Source organism: Schistocerca serialis, chromosome 2, assembly GCF_023864345.2.
Source record: "Schistocerca serialis cubense isolate TAMUIC-IGC-003099 chromosome 2, iqSchSeri2.2, whole genome shotgun sequence".
Classification (NCBI taxonomy): domain Eukaryota; kingdom Metazoa; phylum Arthropoda; class Insecta; order Orthoptera; family Acrididae; genus Schistocerca; species Schistocerca serialis.
The window spans coordinates 920016989-920034845 of NC_064639.1; the positions used below are offsets into that span (position 1 = coordinate 920016989).

Below are 17857 nucleotides of genomic sequence, written 5' to 3' on the forward strand. Positions count from 1 at the left end.
GTGTGTTAAAATACAAGAAGACTTAAGAAAACTGCTCAACGTGTAACACTTTCCGCTCATAATGAAACCATTATGTTTAGCGTGTTACATTAAAAATAACTGAAAGAAACAGTGGTAACTAAAAACTGTGACAAAGACATTACGTGTGCAGAGAGTTCATCATATTACGACAATCTACCACAAACATCACCCTCAGATTTGGGGCATTGCAAGAAGCATGCTATTAAAGGCATTATGTAAGTTAACTGAAGATATCTGTTAATATGAGTTCAAAATAAAAAACATGGTTTTGCACATGATGAAGGTATCAAAGATGATTTAGCACTCTTACTCAACACAAAGACAATAAAGATAACATTACTGGCTTGATTTAGGATGAGATACACATCCCAAGATCTACGTAAATCAAAACTGTGAAACAGAGAAGATGGAGACAAGCCTTATAGTGTGCTGTCGCCAAATACTTGGGTTAGAAATATTGTAATTTACAATGGAAACTTATGTGGAAAATGTGTGAAAACAGTGAGCAGCGGAGATATGTGCTTAGAATATAAAACAAAATTTACAACAATGTAGGAAAAGATAGATTACTACTTAGCATAAAGATAAAATGTTAAGTTCCAGATAAGCAAAATTAAATGACACACTTAAGCTTTCAACCACAGCCTGCGTCAGAAAAGAGAAACACACACAGTTCACTGAAATAATGGGTCTCACTGAATGAATGGTGGGTTTCATTATACGAATGGAGTGTGTTTCTATTTGTCTGATGAAGGCTATGGCTGAAAGCTGATGTGTAAGTGCCTTTTAATTGTACCTCTCTGGAACTTAGTATGTTATCTTTAGGGTAAATATCAACCTATCTTTTCCTACATTGTTGATATTCCTACCTGGAGCTTCAATTGGTTAAACAAAATTTGACTTTCTATGAGTGCACGTAGATCTATATCTACATCTATACTCCTGCTAACCACAGTGATGTACATATAATTTTATTGTGGATTGGAAGTGTGATACCTCCAGTATCACTATATCAAATGCAGATGTACTCCCAATAAACAATAAAAAAGAGGTCACCAGCATCAGTGATGAAATTGTAAGCACTATAAAACAGCTGAACGATGAAACTGGCACTCATTTTATCCGGACAATTGCTACTGCTCAGGATGCTACTGCTTTAAAACACCTTAATGATCAATGATATTTTATCCATAATGGATCCTGTGAACTCCATGCCTGTTAATGGCTGTTGGTGAATAATGCAATCAGCTACAAACCTTTTAAAATGCTTTTATTTTAGAACCGTAAGCGGTTTTTGGTATTCATACCCATCTTCAGACGGGTAACGTTACATAAATGCTTTCAACAGCCGCATGACATCAGCTCCAGAACTGCACAATAATATTTGAATATTTACTGTGACTTAAGTAGTGTCAATGGCAAAACATGATAATATGGCTGCATTTATTTAGATTTAAGGTGAAATAGTTGCATTTACTTACATATATCCCAGTGGACTACATTTCATTTTGCCATAGCCCTTCCACAACAATGTAGAAACTGTTGCATTGTAAACAGTATATACATTAAACAAATTGCTGTGGCAAGTAAAACACACTTCAAAATATTCTTCAAGTCATTCAGTGTGAAACCCAGACTGTCTGGAAGGAAGGTAACAAAAGGAGATACAGGTAAAACAACAGAAGCCATGGATAGAACAGAACTGTATTATAATGGAAGAATGGTATTGCCACATGTGTTCCTAAATTTCTCTGGAAGCCCAACTGAGAATTCCTGAAGTCAGCTTCTATCAGTTTTTTCATTATTCTGCAAATAATTTGTGTCAATACTTTGCTTCTATGACTTATCAAACTGATGTTTGGTAATATTCACACCAGTCAGCCCTTCATTCTTTAGAATCGGGATTAAAACTTTTATTATTATTATATGAAGGTATTTTGCCTGTCTCATACATCTTGCATGCCAGGTGTAAGGGTTTTATCGTATAATGGTTGGTTCTTCCAATTCCATAGGGCTGATGTCTACTAAAGGTGCCCTGTTTTGAATTATGGTCCTTCAGTCCTCTGTCAAAATTTTGTTGCATTATCACTCATCTCATCTACCTCTCTGTTTCTCCAACAGTTTCTTTAATTTGTCTGTGCATGTCACCTATCTTTCCCACAGTCATGCATGCTTCTATAGCTTTGTATTTTTCCACTAGCCATTTCAGCTTTGCACTTTCTGTTAATCTCATTTTTAGGTGTCTGACAGCATGTGCTTTTTTTTTTTTTTTTTTTTTGGTACTTCACTTACTACTGCAGAGGGAGTTATTCACTTAAAATTAAAAAATACATAATAATTAAGTTTTTATCATCATCATCATCTTGGACAGTTTCCAGCCACTGGCTGGGTCTGTCGGGAACACAAGCCTCTCCATCGTGTTCTGTCTTTCCACCATTCCCCCTCTTCCACCTTCGTCCAGTTCTCTCCTCTTCTCGTCACACATTCCTTCACTCCCTTCACCCATCTATCTCTTGGTCTTCCCCTGGGCCTCTTCCCCTCCAGTTGCAGATCAAACATCCTCTTTGGAATTCTTCCCTCATCCATTCTCTTCATGTGTCCATACCACTGCAGTCTTGATTTTTCTATCCCGTCCTGTACTGGTTCCTCCTTTAGTCTTTCCCTCACATACACATTTCGCAATCTGTCTCGTCTTGTTACACTCAACCTGCTCCTCTGGAACTTCATTTCACTAGCTTGTATTCTACTTTTGTCGCTTTTGTGCATTACCTATGTCTCACTTCCGTATGCCAATATGGGGACAAAGTAGGTTCGGTATATAATTCCCTTGGATTTCTGTGGCACCTCCTTGCTCCAAATAAGCCCCCTAATGCATTTGAAGAACTGCCCTGCTTTTCTGCACCTTTCATTTATTTCCATTGCGTTTCCCCCCTTACTTTCAATCATGCTTCCCAGGTACTTGAAGTTCTCTACCACTTGTAGTTTTTATATGTTTTATAATTTGTATTTAACAGCAAGTTTAATGGAGTCTGCATAGCAGATTTCGCTTAATAGCTTCACACACATAGAACTAGAAAGGTCCAGGAAAACTATGATACGTCAGATCTGTTAAGTGCTACAGTTACACAAATATGCAATAAAAAGTTTGTAATAAAGGGATGATTACGTGCACCATGGACAATATATCAGTATGGGCACATGAACCCACACAAACGTTCAGTACACTGAATGACATCAAAGATCACCACAACAAAAAAGTTGCACTCATGTTCTGAGGCTTCCATACAAACTTAATTACGTGTATAGATAAAATAATTTTGTGTGGCTCAGTTGCCTGGTACAAGTCTTTCTTTTGGTCATCATTTCGATGACTAGCCCAATTACCCATCCAGGAAAAAAGCACCCAAAGTTTAACATGTAATCCAAATCACATGTTTCGTGTGACTCCTCCATCGTTGAGGTGTGAAGGTCAGAGATTCAATCCCACAACTTCTCAAGTTGCATGCATGTCTTTAGTACTAGACTACCAAGCTAACATATAGATAGTTCATGTATAGATTTTATTGAGTTTGTATCAAAATATGTGACATATGTGGCCGTATCTTTTGATTTCATTAACTTAGAAGCTTACATTTTTCACACCATCAAGGGACTGTAGACAGTACTATGTGACATAAATGTCAAGGTGATACCTCTACCCTTTCCTGAGAAAAAGGAGTCTTAAGTCAGGCAGACAGACAGACACAGGCAGGCAACAGAATGATCCTATAAGGGTTCCGTTACACCAACTGAGGTACAGAACCATAAAAATATCAACATGAACTCAGATAGTAGAGGACTGCAGATAAAGTGTTATTAGGAACAAAAGAGTCACCTTTTCCTTGCAGTACTTAAAGGTAGAATTGTCACTGTATCACATTCCACACTGACTCTGTGAAGGTTATTTCAATTTTTGGCTGTAAGTACAACAGCTTTAGCAGTGACATCAGTATGAAAACAAACGAAACAGTAAAATATGAGACATCATGTTAACTCACTTTATATACTCCCCCCAAGGATCGAGCCGCCTGCCATAGTTAACTGGGCAAACACAATGTGAACAATCAAGAAGTTGTTCAAAAGCAGAACTGGACACCCACATCCAGTTGCCTGCACACACTGACCAGTCAGCATCCAACAAGTACTTCAAAAAGTGTTGCAAGCCTGCCTCCCAACTGATCCACAGATCTCCACGTGTAAGAAAACAGGCCACAGCATTACGAGCCACATGGTGAATCCAACCTTCCTGTGAGAACAGAGGGACATATTTTAGCTGCTAATTTCCTCTCTCTCTCTCTCTCTCTCTCTCTCACACACACACACACACACACACACACACACACACACACACACACACACACACATTTGATCTTTCCCCATGCTGCGATATCGTCATAGACATCACTGAGATATTCTCTGATGGTTGTTAGTAAATTTGCATAGATTTATTTTTCATTAACAACTTAGCTCTAATTGTCAGATTTTAAATGAATAAGAGGCATCAAAATTTGAAACCACAAAAATAACAGTTACATCATCAAACAGCTGAATTAAGAACACTTTATATACGCTATGGACATGACCCAAGTACATCCTAAATTTTTATTATTCAATTATTTCAATAGGTAATATGCAATCAAAATATATTTAGTTTTAATGCAACAAAATATATTTTTAAGCTGCAAGTTACATGAATCAGTTATGTGCTAAGCACAACAGTATTCACTAAACTAATCGTGCCAACATAGCATTCATAATGAGACTCACTAGCAATCTAATCACACTTCATATTACTTTTCTTGTTGTTTCATCAAAGGGTAGAAGGAGATGATATAAAAAAAGAAAAAGATAGATATATAAAATACATCTGGTGTTTCATTCGGAAAGTAGCTCCTTGTCTGACTTTATATGCTGCTGTGACACAAGCAGACATGATGAGGTCAGCTTAAAAGCAGTTTAGATTTTAAAAATGGGTAAGATCCCATTCAGACTCATCGAACTGATAAAAAAGTTGTAAGATATGTAGAAGATATTACCAGCTTTAGCTGTCGCATAGCAGCATCAATGAAAGGATATCCAGTTTCCCCTTCTTGCCATCTCTCTAGATGTCCCTTCTCAGATCCATCTTTCCATGGAATGTTCAGGCATATTGGATTGTTTGCCATTTCACCATAAAACTCATTATTGACTGACATTGTGTAAAAATACTCTCTCCATATTAACTGGCCAGTGATCTTTTGGTTCAAAGGAAGATTGCCATTGTAAACAGAGTGGAACAAGTCATGAATGCTCCAATAAAACCTGGGAAAACAATATATGAGACTAGAATGAATTTTTAACTCTAAAAATAGTGTGAGCACTGTTTTGAAACTTCCTGACAGATTAAAACTGTGTGCTAGGTTGGGACTCTATCTCGGAACCTTGACTTTCGTGGGCAATACTACTACCAACTCATAACAATAATGGAAATTTGTGGATGCAAAAATATGTAAAATAGGAGAAAAACAACCACTTACCTATAGATGATTGGTGCGTGGCACACAGAAACGTCTAACAGTAACAGTGAACACCAGATTCGAGCTCCTGCTATTTTTCGAAGACTACGAGAAGTACACAAACACACACACACACACACACACACACACACACACACACACACACACACACAACTAAACAGACACTCAAACATACACACTCACAGTAGCAGTGAGACTGGTTACTGAATATCAATTGTTAGAAGTAGTTGCTGAGTAGATGGAGGTGGGGAGGGGATAGGGAAGGATGCACAAGGCAAGGAGGGGGAAGCTGAGTAGCGTGAGGTAGGTCTTTTGCCAGATAACTCAGCAGCCGCACAGCAAGACAAAAGGTGGTCAGAGGGCAGAGTGTATAAGGGATTTTTTTTTGGTGGGGGGGGGGGGGGGAGGTGGTGGTGGAGAGGGAGGGTAGAGTATGGGAGATGGGAGGTAAAAAGGGGGGAGACCACTGTCTGCAGGAAGGATAATAAGGTATATAAACAAATTTGTTGTACTACCATGGATACTCATATGACACCTTCCAATGGCAATGCATTTATGGGCTGTCTGGAGAAATCCTTCCTTTCCAGCCAATATTCCTGATTTGAAAACCAATCTAGACCTTATTATCCTTCCCACAAACAAAGATCCTGAAATGTAATGACTATGTGATTGAGGATCTCTGCCAACTTTCTGACGCCTCTGCAAACAATCGTTACGACCATGATCCCATCCCAGAAGTCCAACAAGACCTTCAGTAGTTACTGAAGGCCTTAGATCCATCTCAAAACCTGACAGCATCTCCCTTCTCACAGCAGCAAGATCCTGCACTCCTACCTTTTACGTACTCCCCAAACTCCACAAACCCAACGCCGTATAATGCTGCCACTCAACAAACTTCTGCATTTGTTAGCTGACACCTCCCAACCATTATCCGTAACGTCCCATCCTACATTCAAGACACTGCTCACTTCCTTCACCACCTTTCCACAGTTCCTGTCTCATTACTGCCAGACTCCTGGTTGGTCACTGTGGGTGCAAAGGTCTTATACAGAAAAACATCCCCTGTGCTCATGACCATGCAGTCATGGAACACCGCCTTTCCCAATGTCTTCCTAATAAGAAACTGACCACCTCTTCCTAATCCTTCTGGCCAACCACTTACTGACCCACAATTCTTTCACTTTTGAAGGCCAAATAAATATAAAAAAATCCGGAGCACTGCCATGGATAATCACATGACACATTCTTATGTCAGCTTGTTTATGGGCCATCTGGAGGAATCTTTCCTTTCTATTCAACACTTAGAGCCCTTTGTATGGTTCAGATTCACTGATAATATTTTCATGATCTGGACTCATGGGCAGGCACCTTTGCTCCTTCCCCTGTAACCTTAACGCCTGTTCCCAAACTCATTTCACCTGGCCCTCCTCAACTCCACACGTCTTCTACCTAGATGTTGATGTTCTCTTCTCAGATGTCTCCATAAATATATCCACTCATATCAAGCACACCAGCCACCAACTATACCACAACTTAGAGAGCTGTCGCCTGTTCTACGTCAAAGTGTCTCTTCCATACAGTCTCACTACCCATGGACACCACATCTGCAATGGAAAGCAGGAGTCACTGAAATATACCAATAACCTTACCAGAGCCTTTACTGACACACAATATCCTATCCAGCTCATCAGTAAACAGACATCCAATGCCATCTACTCCTCTGACACCAATAATCCTGTTAACCACCCACCCAATGACCATCACTCGTCTAATCACTCAGTGTCACCCTGATCTTGAAAAGCTTAATGACAACCTTCATCAAGGCTCTGACTATCTCTTGTCGTGCCCTGAGATGAGATGAGGGAGTCCCAACCAATATCCTACACGCATCACCCAAAGTAATGTTCCACTCCCACCCATCCCACAGAATATCCTTGTTAATCCCTGCTACACTCTTGCTGTTAATCCTGCACCTCACGAGTCATTTCCCTTGTGGTCGACTCACGTGCAAGACCTATTCCATACATCCACCCACAACCTCCTACCACAGTCCAGTCATAGACATCTCCTATGCAATAAAAGATGGCCACATGTGAAAACAGCCATGTTATATATCAGCTACACTGCAATTACTGTACAGCATTCTATGGGGTTATGACAAGAAACCAAGTGGCCACTCACATGAATGGCCACTGATAACCTGTGGCAAACCACAAAGTTGACCATCCAGTTGCTGAACATGCTGCACTCCACAACATTAATGACTTCAACAGCTGCTTCACTGAACAGCACAAGTTTCTCTGAACTACACAGATGGGAAATTATCTCTCCAGCGTACCCTGCACTGCTGCAATCCCCCTGGCCTAAATCTCCACTAACTTGTTTTCCAACAACCTTTCCTTTTCCCTTCTCTGTCCACATCACTCCTTCCCCTTCAAGATCGTGTACTACTTTCTCCCAACACTCTTCCTTCTCCCCCCCCCCCCCCCCCCTTTCCGCATGCGCTCTCACTCTCTCTCTCCCAGTTTTTCCCAACCCTCCCCCGTATTTTTTTCCTCCTCTCTCCCTTACTTTCTCTCCTCCCTGTTTCCCTCTTCACTGTCATCTTTCTCTCCTTTTCTCCCTTCCACCCTCATCTCCTGTCTAACCCTCATATATGCTACCCTCAGAACTCTTTTCATCTTACTATGCAGCTGCTGAGTCATCTTGCAAAAGACCTGCCTCACACTACCCAGCTACCCTCTCCTTGCTTCATGCATCCTTCCCTAACACTCCCAGGCAACTACTTTCAATAACTGATATTAAGTGACTGGTGTCACTGCTACTACGAGTGTGTACACTTTGGCATCTGTGTCGTTGTGTGTAACTGTGTACTCTTATTAGAAAAAGAGCAAGAGCTTGAAAGATAATGTTAATTGGTTCTATTATGTGTATCTGTGTGCCATGCACCAATCATCTATACGTATTTTTAAATGAAATCATTCTGCTTTTAGCTATTAAAAGCAATTTCAATAAATAAAAACCAAAAGTGGAACGATTTCATTAAAAAATTTCACAAATGCTGAGGATCCAGTTATCATCAAACTTCTGCATCTGTAAGTAAGTGGTTGTCTTTCCCTTATTTTACCTATTACCAGCTCAACTTCCCGGGCATAATTTACACACTGCCCTCATAGATTCACTTCTGCCAGTACTTCTCTCTTACTTTCCAAATTACACAGAGGACCCCTTGCATATCTTCCTGGACTAGCACTCCTGAAAGGAAGGACATGGCAGAGAATTGGCATAACTACTATCATCAGTCAATGTATTTCTCCACAGTAAGCTATACCCTTTCTTTCAAGAGTGCTAGTCCAGCAAAATATGCAGGAGAGCTTCTGTGAAATATAGTGACAGAAATGAAGTTATGAGGGTGAGTCATGAGTCTTGCCTGCATAGCTCAATCGCTAAGAGCATTGCTCGTCAAACTCGAGGTTCCGATAAACAGTCTTGGTCGGGCACATAGTTTTAACCTGTCAGACATTTACTATATATATTTATTTGCAAATTTATTATACAAGTTCCAGTAAAATAAAAATGAAAAATAAAGTACTCAGCTCACCTTAGGCACAACCAGACAATTAAAATTAAGGCAACAACAGAAAACCACAGTTGGATTACAACCAATGGTATGAGATCACAACTATGACTGCAATGCTGAAAATGTGGTAGTAGTGTTTTCTTGTAACAGAGCAAACTGGAATCATCCACTCGTTCTTATAAAATTCCAGACAGTAAAATATTATCATTATTTTTCTTTTATTTATTTGACGTAGTTGTGAGAATAGCCCATGTACAACTTTTACAAATTAATTATCCATTTTCTTGCTTAACATGGGAATCTTAAAGTCTTATTGTTCATAAGGTAATTCCACCATTACTGATGCTTATAGCCTATTTGGTTTACACAGAAATAATTTTTGTGGGTAAATATCTGTAATTTGAGGATTGGTAAAAACACCTGTATGTAGAATTTGAAGTGAGCTAATAAACTGTTCTGACTTAAGTCTTATACTTCTGATTAAAAGACCTCACCCCCTCTACTTCACAAACATTTTACTTTTTCCAACTAATGTTTATGATAAATTCTACTTTAATCATCATAGTGCGTGTGAAAACACAGAACTTACAAGCCATACAGAACAATTTAATTTCACATAACATTACACTACTCTTAAAACAAATAATCTTGAACTGATTTCTGCCTCGGTGAGGTAGCTTTTCTTTTAGTCTAGTAATCCTCTGGTCCACTGAAGTGATGATGCACGACTGATTACAGTTTTTGAAATTAGAGGAATGTTGTCATCTTTATCACTGTCATTTGCCTCCTTGGATTCCCCTTGTATTCGCTAAATGACAGAAGTGTCACTCAACATCTAATGACCTAGCTGTGTGTGGTCAAAGTCAAACCAATACGAAATATTTTCTCTGTCAGCAGTTTCACACCCTGAAGTACTCTTCAAAACAGCTGCTAATGTTGCTAATGAACAGTCTTCTTCGTAATAAGAGTTACTGATGACATCAATTTTAGGGTTAATGTTTTCCCATGACATGGCTATAGTTGATTGCTTCACCCTTTCTACATTGTGTCTATCACAGTTAATTGTTTCCAAAATGTTTAAAGATTGCTGCCCTCATCAATAACTTTTTGTAGTAGACTTCCTCCATAATTTTTCTTCATGGCAGCAATGACTGTGTTCCACTGGTTGGATTAAGGCTGTCACATTTGGGGTAAATATTTTAAAAATATCATCCCATCAGCCAATTTCAGAACATTTTCATTTGGATGCAATGGTGCATTGTCCAGTAGCAATACAGCCTTGCAGATGGACCCTTCAACAATAAATGTTCTCACAACTGTTGCACAAAGCAATTACAGAACCACATTTGAAATATTGTGTGGTCCATCCAGGCCCCTTTCTGGTGAAGATATGGACAGGTAAACTGTGCATTTATTTTCTTTTGAAAAAGCACGATTTTTTAGTATTGCCTATTATACCAAGTTTAACTTCAAATGATTCCATACCATTATCACAACACAATACAGTTATCCATTCCTGGCTCGATTAATAACCAGAGACACTATGCTCCGTCTCAAAAGCTTAAGTCTTTGTTGGTAGACAGTTTCAAAAGAACTCGGTCTTGTCTGCATTGTATATTTACTCCAGTTCTAAATTTTCTCATGCAAAAACTCCTGGGAATCATTACAAAATTCAGGAGCAGCCTTATTATGCCCACTTAATTTTTCTTTTTGGACAGCAATATTTAAGACTTTGTTAACTAGCCACAAGGATGCATTAAATTATCCTTCTATCCCCAAGGTTTTGAGGAAAAACTGAGCTTGTGTGGTACATATTGGGTCAGATACTTTTATGCCCTCTGCCTTTTCTGTTGAAACCATTCCAATATGGCTTTATCCAGTTCTGCATATGTAGACATTTCCATAGCCTTCCACTTCAACAAATGAGTTAGAACTGCTAGCAAATTGGATTATTTTATCTTTGGCTTTTCGAAAATCATGGATCATTGTTTCACCACACTGTAAATCAATGTGAGATTTCATCTAACAATACTGGCTTCTTCAAGTTTGTATACGATTTCCAATCATTAACACAACACATTTTCAGCACTAACAGAAACTAATGACTATCTTCCTCAACAATTACAATCCACTGCTTGCAGTGTTCGAGCAGGGGAGGGGAGGGGAGGGGAGGGGGGGGGGGGGGGAGTGGGAAAAATAGACTATGGATAATTCACAAGGCAGACAATTCACCTACAGATAACCTACAGTTTACTATATTTCAAAAGTTTTTCAAAGAAAGTTTGCATCTTTAAGAATATTCCATTTTTAAATGGTAATTATTTCCAAAATTCAGGTATCTTGTTATGTAGCCCTAATTATTCTGATTGCAAAAATTCTCATTAACATTAGGAATACATGTTAATTTGCTAATTATCTGATCTAGAAAACTCCATATTTTAGCCATTCTTTACAGGAACCATGAATCCCCACATGAGTACACACCATATTCACAAAACAGTCCATTTAATTCTGTAAATTCCAAGTCATTTAATTTTGCAAGCTTTCCTAAAGTAAATGAAATTGTAATAACAAATTTGAATTAATATTCATATGCATGTCTATAAATGTGCATAATGAATTATGCTTCAGCTAATCCTCTCTTACTCATCAGCAGGCAAATATCCATGCCTAATTATTTTTGTGGACATCGAGAAAGTCAGTCCCTCTTTCGCATTCATTTCATCAACATCTCTTTGAACAACTTTTATGTGTAGTGTATATGTAAACGAACCTAACTTCATGCTGTTTTTACACCAAATACGTAGAGCAAGTGTACGGCATATTGTCACAGAAGCAGTTCAGTAGCACAGTCACCGTGGTGTAGTGGTTATGATACTAGACTGTTGCATGGATGGTTGTGAGTTCCAAACCCAACTGGATTGTAAAATTTTACTTTCTATAATCGGTTTGAGTACATTCTAGAAGCATCCACAAATGTCAAGAATCATTGTATTGGAACGGTCTGCCGCAGACAGTTCGCTCCGCACTCTTGTATGTGCAAGTGCTGAATAAATCTTCGTTAAGTGATGTTAGTGTTCATTATTCATCTAATTACACCTTCTTCTTCGTGACATTATTCTGGTGGAGACGCTGGGTATGGAATTTGTGATAGCGCACATTATCGACGACACAGTGGCTCCCATCGGGCTGCAACAGAGCCGACGTTTACGTGGCGAGAACCCAGGGTTCGAGACATATTCAATAGATCGCAATCTATCAGAGACAGAAGAAGATGAGGACTTTACAATGTATGCCACACATGAGACATCCTTCCGGGTTCTCTGGTGATGAAGGCCAAGATTCGAACAAGTGGCTGAAGGTATATGAGCGTATATCCAAATTTAACAAATTGGATGACACTGTGTGTGTGGCTAATGTATTTTTCTACTTGGAGGGCACTGCCAAGCAATGTTATGAGAACAACGAGGAGAAGTTCACAAGCTGGGCAGTATTCCAGGCAGAACTGCGCAAGTATTTCGGTGACACATGACGACAGAAGTGCAAGCCCTACTCCTGAAGGAGGTTTCGACAGCAGACGACTTCATAAAATGGTGCCAGTATATTGAGACAATGCATCAAAAAATAATTACACACAAAAAGTTTGAACGGCTTCCAAACGTTGTATCAATGTCTGTGATGGAGGAAGAAACTGATTTCACAAGTGTTCTTCATCAGATAGTGAGAGAGGAAGCTCAGAAGGCACTTGCATTGCACGACAAGCAAAAAAAAAAAAAAAAAAAAAAAAAACTGAGATGCTTCAAGAGGTCATGAGGGAGGAAGTGGAACAGACATTGAACCCAATCTCTTGTCCTTCATTTCCCTTTAAAATGGTGAAAAAGTCGAGACCCAGATGGATTTACATTCTACAATGCCGCATGAGGAACCTGTTTGGGACAACTGCGCCAGAAGACAGCAGATTAATCTTAGAACGACGCCAACTCCGGAACGACGAAGATGAACAAGAAGATGTGGGTGCAGGACAACGTAGGTCACCATCGCCGCAAGCTAGCCGATGGAGAGGACCTCCCAAACACACCAATCAAGGCCTCCATCACCTTTTAGAAGCTCCAGCTGATCACCTAGCCGCCGCAATCTGGAAAACTAAAGGGTGCGACCTTCCTTGGAAGTGAGGCCGCCGAATAGAAAAATCCTCCCCATAGATCACTACAAAAATTGTAAGACCTACAGGAAGATGTATCACTCGTGTGGATATAAGTGACCATGCACAGCCCTTAGAATTCCTTGTCTTACAAGACTGTTGTCATGATGTCATTCTCAGGTTGGACTTTTTGAAAGCTTCTCAGGCAATTATAGATTGTGGTCACTCCAAGATTATGCTAGACGAGATGAGATACTGTGGACAGGAAGATGAGCATCCAAGTGTGTGGAGACGATGTGTGCTGAATGAAGTGATCATTCCTGCAGTCAGCACTAGAAAGGTAACTGTTGTGTCATGCCATGCATCAACCCATGGATCTTGTAGTGGAATTTAAGAGAAGCACACCACTGAAGAATAATTTGGTCATTCCAGCCACTGTCGTCTCGTTTAAGAACAGATTCAGTGAATCATGAATAGTTAACTGTCACCGAGAACCGCAGATCCTTCCAAGATGCATGTGCGTAGCAAACGTTGAGCTGTTAATTGCAGAATAGCTGACCGTCCTAGAAACCTCCCATGCCGAGTCTGTGGGCGAAATTAGCACTACCACTACGAGACAAGATCTTCTAGGTCGACTATCACCAGATCTCACCAAGGAACAACATAAGAAGCTACTTGTCATTCTTCAAGCGTTCTCTGAATGCTTCAATCCACAGGTGAAGAGCAAATTAGACAAATTGATGATGAAGCACCGGATTGGCACTGGAGACCGTCAACCAATAAGCCAGGGAGCATACCGTGTGTCAGCAACGAACATCAAATAATTCGCAACGAGGTAGAGAAAATGATGAAGCATGATATCATTCAGCCTTTGCAGAGCCCATGGTAATCACCAGTGGTTCTCGTAAGGAAGAAGGATGGCAGTTAGTGCTTTTGTGTTGATTATAGGAAGCTTAATAAGATAACTAAAAAGGACGTTTACCCTCTTTCACGAACTGACAATACACTATATGATCTGAAGGTGGCTAAGTTTTTCTCAACCACTGACACGTACTCGGGATACTGGCAAATCGAAGTAGATGAGGCTGATCATGAGAAAACTGCATTCATCACCCCTGAGGGCCTGTATGAGTTTAAGGTAATGCCATTTTGTTTGTGTAATGCACCAGCAACTTTTGACTGGATTATGGATAATCTTCTAAGTCACCTGAAGTGGACGATGTGACTTTGTTATTTAGATAACATTATATTGTTCTCAGAGACATTTGATGAACGCGTAAAAAGACTGAGGGCTGTTCTTAAGTGTCCCCAACAAGACAGACTGAAACTTAATCTAAGGAAGTGTCTCTTCGGAGCAAAAGAAATCAAAATACTTGGTCACCTTGAGTGAAATGAACGTGTGCGCTCAGACCCAGAAAAGGTGAGATCTATAACGGAATTTCCTATTCCTTAAAGTATTATAGATGTGAGGAGCTTCCTCGGATTATTACCATTCTCAAATTATGTTTGCCTTAAATCGGTCAGAGGATGTGAAAGTACAATTTAAGGTAGTTAATGGATTACTTTGCAAGAAAAACTTTTATCTGTTTGGAGAGAGGTGGCTACCAGTGATTCCTAAACACATACGCTTAGATGTTCTACATTTAGGATTTATTAAGACATATGATAGGATCCACAAGAGATTTTTCTGGCCAGGTCTATTTAGGAGTGTCCGTCATTATGTGTCGCACTGTCGAGGGTACCAGAGGAGAAAGGCAGTCCATCAGAAACCACCTGGCCGACTCATACCAATTCCACCAGCCAAAACGCCTTTCCAGCGTGTTGGGATTGACCTCCTCAGACGATTTCCAACATCTGCTAGTGGCAATACATGGATTACTGTTTGCACTGATTATCTGACACACTAAGCCATTACAAAAGCCTTAAAAACAGCCGAAGCATCCGAGGTAGACAAATTCATCGTGGAAGACATTGTATGAAAACATGGTGCCCCAAGGTCATTAATTACAGATTGAGGGAAAGTTTTTCAATCGAATCTTGTGACAGAGATAAACCATCGGTGCAACATTAGTCATCACATGACGACAGCCTACCATCCGCAAACTAACGGGCTTACTGAATGCCTTAATAAGACCTTGGCTGACATGCTATCAATGCTCGTCAATGTTGAGCAGAGCAACTGGGATGAGGTGCTACCTTTCGTGACGTTGGCCTACAACACCACCAAACAAGACACCACAGGATTTACCTGAGGAAGCTCGGCAGTTAGCTCGACTCCACACGCTGCAGGCTCAAGAAAACTATCGCCAAAGGTATGACGTGAGCCACTGCCCTGTTGTCCACCAGCCTGGTGACCTCGTGTGGGTCTTCACTCCTGTTCAGAAGGTTGGTCTCTCTGAGAAGCTCCTCAGGCGCTACTTTGGACCTTATAAGGTTGTAAGACAGTTGTCTGATGGTACTTATACAGTTGAAGATTTTGACCCCAACACAAGACGATGAAAGATCAGATATACAGTCCACGTCCTTCAAATGAAGTCCTATAAGAATCCTGCAACCCAGGGTAAATTCGAAGCTCCAATGTCAGGCAACAAGTAGAAAGGTGACGAATAGTGTAGTGGCAAACGAAGTTCTAAGTAGATCACCACCAGTGCAAGCATCAGTCATTGGGAGTCGGAGTATGCAGGACCAATAACTCGTTCCCAGACTAGGAGGACATACCTCCAGGATGCTGTTCTCTTAAGGAGGGAGCAATGTCGCAGAAGAAGCTCAGTAGCAAAGTCACTGTGGTGTAGTGGTTATGATACTAGACTGTTGCATGGAGGGTTGTACGTTCTAAACCCACCTGGACTGTAAAATTTTACTCTCTATATTCGGTTTGAGTACATTCTAGAAGTATCCACAAATGTCACGAATCATTGTACTGGAATGTTCTGTAACTGTATATATACTGTATGTGTTCTAGCCGGAGGCAGTTCGCTTCACACTCTTGTATGTGCAAGTGCTGAATAAACCTTTGCTAAGTGATGTTAGTGTTCATCATTCATCTAATTACACGTTCTTCTACGTGACAATATATTGCCACTGTCAAATATTTCATAATAGAATATACATGCTAATCTGCCACAAACATACTGTACAAATTACTGTATAGAAACTGAACACTGTAATGATACACAAGTCAATAAATGTTGAAAAGTGTCGAGTTAACTGATGCAGCATTTCATCCATCATTTCAAACTGTCATTAATACAAAAAGACACTACTCACAAAGAAGCAGAAGCACTTAGTTGTCAATAGGTATACATAAAAGGAGGAAAACTTCGTATCTTTCGGAGTTATCCTTTGACGAGCTAGAGTAAACACACACACACACACACACACACACACACACACACACACACACACACGCCCCTGCATAGTGTTGGCTAAATTAACAGTGCCAATCACCCCCCCTCCACTCCCAAACACACACACACACACACACACACACACACACACACACACACACTCCCCTGCATAGTGTTGGCTAAATTAACAGTGCCAATGTAATTTGTAGGCAGGTGGACTTTTTGTTGTAGGGATTCTGTCAGGTGGGGTGGGTAAAAGAGGAGGGAGGTGGGGAGGCAGAGAGAGGGGCTGGGGGTGGGTGGCTGTAGCTCAAATGGAGACAGATTGCTGGCTAGAAACGCAAAGAGGGAGGGTTGGCAGATATGTGGGCCGGCATGACTGTAGCAGTGACACACGCTGAATATGACGTGTAGCCATGAATTGTGCGAGGTTGACAGGACAGAGGAAGTGGAAACTGTTGGGTGGAGGGTGGGGGGATAGTGGGTTACCTGAGTTTGAGGTCAGGATGGCTACAGGAACAGAGAATAACTTCCACCTGTGGAGTTCCGAGAAGTTCGCGGTGCATGATAAGGTCCAGATGGCTCAGGCTGTGAAGCAACCATTGCCACGAGGTGGTCCACTTCATTCTTGGCAACAGTTTGGCAGTGGCCATTCATCCTAATCGACAGCTGGTTGGTGGTCCTGGTCGACAGCTGGTTGGTAGTCACACTGACATAAAAGGCTGTGCAGTGTTTGCAGCAGAATTTGTATATGACATAGCTGCTTTCAAAGGTGGCCCAGCCTCTGATGGGACAGAATAAACCTATGACAGGACTGGAGTAGGAGGTGCTGGATGGGTGGATTGGGTGGGTCTTGCACCTTGGTCTGCCACAGTGATATGATCTAAGATGTTTTGTAGGATGGGTGGTTGATAGAACATCACTTTAGAAGGAACGGGAAGGATCTTGGTTGGGTGTCTCTCATTTCTGGGCAGAATGAGAGAAATCAAAGCCATGGCAAAGGATATGTTTCAATTGTTCCAGTCTAGGGGTGCGCCTTTGTAGTTGATTCTCGGGGTTGGTGGGAGGATTGGGGGTATGCGAGGATATGGCACAGGAAATCTGTCTATGGACTAGGTTTGGGGGGGGGGGGGGGGGGGGTATTACCTGTCTGTTAAGGTTTTCGTAAAACTTGCCTGCAAAGGAAAAACAGTTGTGGGACAGGATATGGTTG

The 17857-nt window shown here is 40.7% G+C and overlaps 1 protein-coding gene across 4 annotated transcripts in view; it reads right to left on the reverse strand.

The window, feature by feature from the left end:
- The window catches only part of LOC126458286 (cryptochrome-1), a 109159-nt gene that overhangs the window by 23005 nt on the left and 68297 nt on the right, over nucleotides 1–17857 (reverse strand). For all 4 annotated transcript variants that reach the window (XM_050095225.1, XM_050095226.1, XM_050095222.1 and 1 more), the window contains 2 exons: nucleotides 5097–5361; nucleotides 4059–4306 (listed from right to left, as the gene is read on the reverse strand). In XM_050095225.1, coding sequence (XP_049951182.1) covers nucleotides 4059–4306; nucleotides 5097–5361 — 513 coding nt within the window. The remainder of the gene's footprint in view (nucleotides 1–4058; nucleotides 4307–5096; nucleotides 5362–17857) is intronic.